We start from the raw sequence: 8,112 nt of genomic DNA, 5'->3' as shown, positions 1-8,112 counted from the left end.
CTACAATGACCATCTAAACAGTTTCTAAAACAGTGAAATCCCATACAGGGTTGCAAGGAGCCAGGGAGGTCATCATGCAGACTCTTTAGGAGTGTCACAGAAGTTGGAGAAAAGCCCATAATTAAAGCAGTTCATATAGCCACACATAACAGAATCCATCAATCTAGCCCCTTGTAAGTACACATTTGGATTTTTGCTTTAGCCTTAGCCCTGAGAAAAAGAAGTGGGAAAAGAAAGTTGGAGCTCGAAGAAAGTTAACTTTAAAAAAGTAAGGTCACCAGGAAGTGTGAAGGTCAACTGGCAGTGGCAGGCCAATTTTCTTAGTGTCGATTAGGGGGAAGCCAACGTTCAATCGATCAGTAGCTGTCCCCCCATAATATGTGCGCCATTCTCTCAGTGACGTTGCATGACGCTGATGCCACCCCAACGAGATTGATCAAGGCAACCTAAATAGCCTAAATAATTCATCCAAAACGCCAATAAAAATGGATCAATGCTGTGTAGTTCCATTCCTTAAGACTTAAGTGACTCTGGGATAGCGCCTCAAAATAAAGTTGTAATTAGTTCTAGCTCCTATTCAGAGGGCACTGCTAATCTTCTATCTATCCTCATTGATATTGGAATGTAATTCTGTTGACATTACAATAATTGATTCTTAACTGTTAGTTCTGAGTTCTGACTTCTGAGCATGCCATATATATAGAGTAGTTGATTAGCCTGAACAAATGATTTGGTGAAATTAATAACACTATCCTCAGTAATTCAATGACATAGCATGTGGAAGGTTTACTCGAGAGAAGAAACTATTCAATACTGTGGAGTGTGGACCAAACAAAGCACCTACATTTCATTTCCAAATCCTAAAATACCAGTTTTACCATTCACACCAAACCAGCAAAATGAACCGACAAGTCGACAACTAAAGCAATGAGGGTAATTAAGTCATGTCACAATTTATCATTAAAATTCGGTAAAAGTGAAATATATATAACTTTCCACCCGCCTCAACCATTCAATTCTATCTTCTTCTATACAACCAAAAAAAAAAAAAAAAATCCAAATCTGGTAAAGTAAACAAAACTACAAGGGTAAATCCGTCCCATCACAATCTTCAAATTTCAAGGGTTGTAATTATACCTCCCAAAGTCCGCTAGCTTCCTCGATCGATTCGCACACAACGAAGCTGCCGTCGATAAATGACACTTCCCAGATACATTTTTTCTCGAAATTTCACCCGAAAATCCAGATGTCGGTAAATTAACATCTTTTCGGTGATTATTCGGACTCGCTCTAACCAATGGACTCATACAAAATGCCAAACCCGATACATTTCGGTTGTGCAGCACCGATCCTTTACGCCGTGCCGGTGTCGCCGTCGCAACAGAAGAATACCCACTTTCAGTTTCAATGTCTTCTGTTTCAAAATCTCGTTGTTCTTCCACATTTGTCGGAGACATTCCTCGATCTCTTCTACATCTTGGAAAAACATTTGCTCTTTGATCAAATCTTGAATTTTTTTTACGTCGACCGGATAATAAAGAAGAGAACCAAGATGAAGATGAAGCTGAAGATTGTTCAGATCTTGAAGATCTAAATAAAGTAGAAAATAAAGAAAACTTTCTACTCCTCCTTTTTCCATTATCGTAGTTCTTGCTAAAAGTAGGACCAACTTGTGGAGTACTATAGAATCTACGATCATGAACTTGATTATGCCAAGAGGAGTCATCAGATCTACGACATATATATGGAGAAACAGATCGTGGAAAGACAAGAGGAGGTGGATTATGATTATGATGATGAATATGCCCATCTGATTTTCTACCACGATCTTCACCTTTTCTACGATCTTCTTCGACTTGTGCTGCTATTAAAGTAAACAATCTTTCTCTTAAACATGTTGCACATACTCCTACACTGCTACTCAAATCTGATACATGTCTGTTACACCTCATTTTATACACAGACAACTTGTTGTTGAATCTTTTAACCTTAATCACCTCTCATCTGCCATTGCAACGGTTGTTTTTGTTTTCTTTTGAAGAGAGAGAATTTTCTTTGGTTTTTTTAGTGGGAGAGAGGCACGAGGACCTCTTATAAATAGGGGGGTGGGGGAGGAGTAGTAATGGAGTGTGGCAGACAGTATTTACTTTTCAGCTGATTTTTTCAGCTGAGGTAGATAAGTTTTTTTTTAGGGGTATTTAGAAATAGGTCCTAAAATTATCGATTATTATGGATTGGTCCTATTTTTATCAATTGACTTTGAGTCGTCTCAATTAACTGTGGTCAACCTATTTTATAATAATATATTTTATAATTTTTTTACAAATGGCCAAACTACCCTTGAGCAGGCATATGACTTTATATTGAACCGATGGAAAACCAAATTAAACAATAAACCACTGTCATTGTTAATTGCATTTCCCACAATATCTAGCTGTGTCAAGTGAAAGGCTTTAAAAATCAGCACCGCTTCCCAAGTTTCTGCTACTTCGACATCGCCACTTGCACAATCATCAAAATTGCAATCATCTCCTACAGCATGAGACAAAGGAGAAGGGCACAAATATCTTGTTCTGTCTATAGGATCCAAGATAAGTAATTACGGTAATAATCTCAAAGGCCCAAAGAATCTATTGTAACTGAGATTTAAGCAAGAGATCAGGAGGTGCATTGCCTCCAAACCTTCAATAGATTGAAGCTCGTTGTGACTGAGATCTAGCATCTGGACCCATAATAAACGTTCAAACGATCCAATCTTTGATAATGACAAATTGTTAAGCCGCAAGGTATTTGTTGGGCAAATTTGGAGAACCAGGTTCCTCATATAGTGAAAGCAGTGCCTTGCCAAAGATTTCTCATTGGAGACCAGGAGTTCTAGAACTTCTTCAGTATTGACCTTCTTATATACAATAGGGTTATTATATACATGTGTCATGAGCCATTAACAACCGTGCAAGAGTAAGCTTTCCAATTTTACATATCATAATTAGTAACAATTTCGAAAATAGAGCAATCTCCTTGGTCACGGTCTCAAGGAGCCACTCAAGTCAGTAGCCTCATGATCCTTATCGATTCTTAGTTGATCCAAGGACAAAATAGGACTTAAGTCAAGAGTTGGCGCTTCAAAAGTGCGAAATCACGTCTTCTCCCCAGACCAACAGCTTCTGACATGCACCTCTTGCGGCACTTTCTGATGCCTTGCACCGCAAAGTCACTTTGAATGCAAACCGTGAAGGAAAGTTGTAGCTAGAATCACTTGAAGAAACAATACCCTTAGTATGTCCAAGGCGAACCTCAACTGGATATGCTTTTGCAGAATTTTCTTCTGAATCAGGAAATTTTAGGTATGTTATCCAAGCACGTGACATCTTTGAATTGTCGACTGAAGGTTAAGTGTTTGGTAGCAATCGTCAAGTTATCGTTTTTAATGGAGAAGATTAAGTGTTTCTTTTTCAAACTTGAAGATAATGTTTGGTTAGGGTTTTATGAGAGAAGATGAATTGTCGTAGTGTTAGATAGAGAAGACCAACAATTCAATATAAAGTATCGTGTCAAGCACGCTTAAGGGTAGTTTGGCCATTTGTAAAAAAATCAAAAAATATATTATTATAAAATGGGTTGACCACGGTCAACTGAGACGACTCAAGGTCAATCGATAAAAGTAAGACCAATCCCTAATAATCGATAATTTTAGGACCTATCTCTAAATACTCCTAAATAAGTAGGACTAATTTCTAAATAACTTTTTTTTTTTTTTTTTTTTTTTTTTGGTAAATGCCGTAATGTCAATGGGACTCACTGTTTAGCTAATGGGACCCACTGTTTTCAATATTTAGATTAGCGCTTTTACTGTGGTTCTGAATTCTATTATAAGTTCCAAGTTTCCGATTAACAAATTCAACGCGTCGGCAATTATCGTCTTGTAATTAATTCAGAGCGTGTATGTAATCCCCGCATTTTGTCTTTTGAATATTTGTTCATTTTTGGGATTACGTTGGTCTTACCTACACAAATGATCAAATTTGTTCCGTTTTCAATAGTTTTGGCGACTTTATAGTTCGTCCTGGCTGAGGACCAAGTGATAGTGAAACATGAATGAGTCCGGAGATTTGAATCTTCACTCAACAAGATAATAAATACATCGTAAGTATCGCAATATTCAAACTATTTAGGATGAAGGCATATTTCTCCTCCATTCCTTATGAAAAAAAAAACAAAAGAATATTTCTCCTACAATAATTACAATATATCCTGACTCAATCCTTTGATGTGTGATACACAATTAATAGGTTGCTTCATTTTGTTATTCTGGATTTTGAATTAGTCAATTGACTCACTCACATGCTGTCAAACTAATTCACAGGGCATCGATGATTTTTTTTTTTTTTTTTTCACGTAACTTTCCATTTCAATTGATTGTTTGAGCTTTAATCCCTTTCTTGAAAATTTATTGATAGTAGTATCAGATATTCCCAAATCCCAATTGTATATATTTGTTATACACTGAACTGATTATGGTCGAGTGACAATGAAACCACTAGGTAAAAAAGGTAAGCAGATACAATTCGGCTTATGGATTTCAAAGGCAGAGCAAATCAGACCAAGTCATTACAGGTCGTGGTCATATCTATAATCTATCACCCTCTTTAATCACAATGGATTAGTCAAAATCCAGTATAAATTGACTGCATTTGTTTGAGACAACACTGGTAATCTGCCTAAATGTTGCACTTTTTTTTTTTTTTTTTTTTCCACAAACCTTCCATTCCATTAACCAAGAGGAAAAAGTTACATGACTGGACATTATAGAAACCAAATTTCACTGTCGTAGGAACTTGGCTGTTACATGCTAGCGACAGATTAGACGACGTTGATGCTGCCAGATGGGCATGTTTGATCAGCTCTGTAGGACAAAAGACAATTTTAAAGAAACTGAAACTAGTTTTGAGATGATAAATCTCATGCAAAATTCCTACAGAAGACCAAGAAACAGTTGCAGATTCTCCATTAAGTTCTTGGACTATGCTCTTATTATCGGAACATGTTGGAAATAAGGTTGGATAGACGCCCACCAAGATAAGGATAAACCACTGAGTATAGGACTCTATCCTATCTGATATTAGATGAGTATAGGACTCTATCCCATCGATATTAGATGAAGTATATGATTCTATCCTATCGATATTAGATGAGTATATGACTCTATCCTATCGATATTAGATGAGTATAGGACTTCTATCATCCCATCGATATTATTAGATGAGTATATAACTCTATCCTATCCGATATTAGATGAGTATAGGACTCTATCCTATCGGATATTAGATGAGTATATAACTCTATCCTATCGATATTAGATGAGTATAGGACTCTATCCTATCCATATTGAGGAGGTGGGAACCTCTATAAATAGACCCCCCACCTCTCACATATTAATCATCCTAACAACAAGAAAAGCTCTCTCTCCTTTAATGGCACCTCCAACATTTTCTAAAGTAGAAGCCCGGTAATTTGTGGAGATTCCATAGGTGGTATCCTCCCTAGCCATTGTCGGTTCTTGGTTTCTTGGTTCGTGAAAAAAAAAAGGTTGCTTCCCGCTCGTGGTTTGGAACTTGACTCAAGCAAAGTTAAGAAGAAGAAGATCTTGAGTGTGTCAAGAACATCTTCTCCTCAGATCAAAAGCTTGGAACTTCAAATCGAAAGTCGCGACCAAGGTACGATCTTCCGTTTCCTTTCGCTTATTTTATGCATGTGGTATAACGTAATTGTATATATCATAGGAATCATGCATGAGATATCGATAAAATCCAACATTGGCATCGAGCCGTTTTCCATGGTTTGCATGCTTTTTGTTTTGCGGTTTTTGATCTTGTGATCTACAATTTTTGAAAAAATCGTTTTTCAAAATATTTTAATTAATTTTAAATAATTAGGTTGTTTAAAATTAATTAGATATTGCTTAATTTTTTGTAAAATAAATTATTTATGGGAAATAATTAGTGGAAAATTTTTTCTAGGAAATTTTTTCTTAGAAATTTTTACATGGAAATTTATTTCCTCGGATTATTTCTCTATAAATTTTAGGATTTTTTTTTTTCACATGTATTTTTCCACAATTAAAAATTGACATTAGGATGTTTATTTTACCATGCAAGAATTATTTGAATCTGGATTTTTACTATTGCATGAATATAAAATTGTTTGTTTTCTATCAACGGTCATATGAAAACTAAGGCACAATGCCTAAGTCACATAGACCAAACTTGTAGGAAAACCCGAACCCGATCTTGGGAGGCGGGCTTCCAAGAAACGCATGACCGCAAAAGCAATATAGGAGAACTTTGAAGCCCTTACCGTCTTGAAATCGATAAGATAGAGACAGAGCCACCATCACCGAGAATATACACCAAAGAGCCCCACCCTATTCAAGATAGGAATGAGGCTCGACCACTTAAATCTCTCCTACATCGACATTATGGGGCGATGCTAAGGAACCAAATCCATATGATGTGTCATCGGGTTTATTTTCCCACCTCACGGGGAAACAGAGGAAGTGGCTAGTAATTTTCGAATGGTCGATAGTGATCGTGAGGATGAGGATGACTCCCACGGGCACCCGTGAAGCTTCTATGTTCATGGTTGACTAGCTCTCGCTTAGTTCTACATTGTTTTTGAAAGATAGGAAACTCTTTTTTTGTAGAAACAATTTTATGAAATGGAAATTTAAGTAGTAGATTTTTGCATATTCTATGTTATTGATAGTCAAATGCATTGATTTTATTTAATGGCTAGAATCATGCTAGTAGATTATCATGATCATCTCATATGTGAAAATGTGGATTACTTAGATTTAAATTTAAGAGATGATTCTTATTCGTAGTATCTTATTTTTGGAATTCAAACTTGATAGAATGGCACCCGATGGAAAATCCCCGTTCTATGCTACCCGAAAAGGACTTGTTAAACGATAAGAATTACGAACTTTGGTCTAGGAAAGTTAGGCTAATTCGCAGATAGGAAGGTCATTGATGTAATAACCGAGACAAGAGCGTAACCTACCACCGGATTAACACAAGTCGCTTATACTTTGCAGTACTTAAAAGTACAATGAGTATACAAGCAAAGATAATGTTGCCCGAATTGCCATACTTGGCACCATGAGGAATGACTTCATGATCGCGGTATGATGGCCTTGGATCGGCAAAAGAGCTATGGGAAGCGAAAAGCGGACCTTGGGGTACGACTACTTGCATACCTGAGGAGGAGGCTACAAATGAGCTTTGACAAATTTATCAAGCTGCCCCATACCTCTATGACACAACATTGCACGGTGATGAGAAACATGGTTCTTTGAAGTTAGCCCAAGCAGATTGTGTCCGTCAAATGAACAAAGAAATTCAAGCTGTCATTAGGTCTTTACCTAAAACTTGGGAACAATTTCGCCTTATCTTGACGATGACGACAAGATATCACAAACTTTGCACAGGTGCAAAGGAAATGTGAGCTTGAGGAACAAAGGCTTCTCAATGAAAAGCCTGTTGTTCAAACTGAAGCAAATGTTGTCAACTCCAAAAAGAGGAAGGCTCCTTGGAACAAGAAAAGTGGAAAAGGGAAAGGCAAGGAAAAGGCCAAGCCTAACCCACAGCAAAAGAAACCTAGGAAGTCGATAGACATGACTAGTGTTGAATGCTTCCGTTGTCATCAGATGGGACACTATGCTAGGGCATGTCCTTCTCCTGAGGTGAGTTTTACTTTAAGTACTGTCAATGTGATAAGTACTGTCATGCTGTCTGATTCATCACAATATTGGATTGTAGATTCAGCAGCGACAGACCACATAAGCCGGGATAGGTCCCTATTTGAAGATTTCCGGAAACTTCCACAAGGAACTCGGAGAGTCCACATGGGAAACCAAAGTGTTGCTGATGTTTTGGGCACAGGCACTTGTAGGTTGGATTTTGCGAGTGGGAGATCCATCCTTATTGAAGAAGTACTCTTTGTACCCTCAATTAGGAGAAATCTTTTATCAGTTTTGAAATTACTTCAAGAATCCTATGTGTTTAATTTTTCCCAGAACTCGCTTGAGATATCTTTAAATAACAGTTTGATAGG

At 37.1% G+C, this 8,112-nt stretch overlaps 1 protein-coding gene across 1 annotated transcript; it reads right to left on the bottom strand.

Annotated features, from left to right (window-relative positions):
• Positions 1 to 928: 928 nt before the first annotated feature.
• On the bottom strand, positions 929 to 2,119 carry LOC147524998 (uncharacterized). Its single transcript, XM_086605018.1, has one exon. The coding sequence runs from the start codon at positions 1,950 to 1,952 to the stop codon at positions 1,119 to 1,121; it is 834 nt and encodes a 277-aa protein (XP_086461144.1). The 5' UTR covers positions 1,953 to 2,119; the 3' UTR covers positions 929 to 1,118.
• Between the last annotated feature and the right edge of the window lie 5,993 nt (positions 2,120 to 8,112).

Source organism: Coptis chinensis, chromosome 1 (genome assembly GCF_015680905.1).
Source record: "Coptis chinensis isolate HL-2020 chromosome 1, ASM1568090v1, whole genome shotgun sequence".
NCBI classification, from domain to species: domain Eukaryota; kingdom Viridiplantae; phylum Streptophyta; class Magnoliopsida; order Ranunculales; family Ranunculaceae; genus Coptis; species Coptis chinensis.
This window is presented reverse-complemented; position numbering and strand designations above follow the sequence as displayed.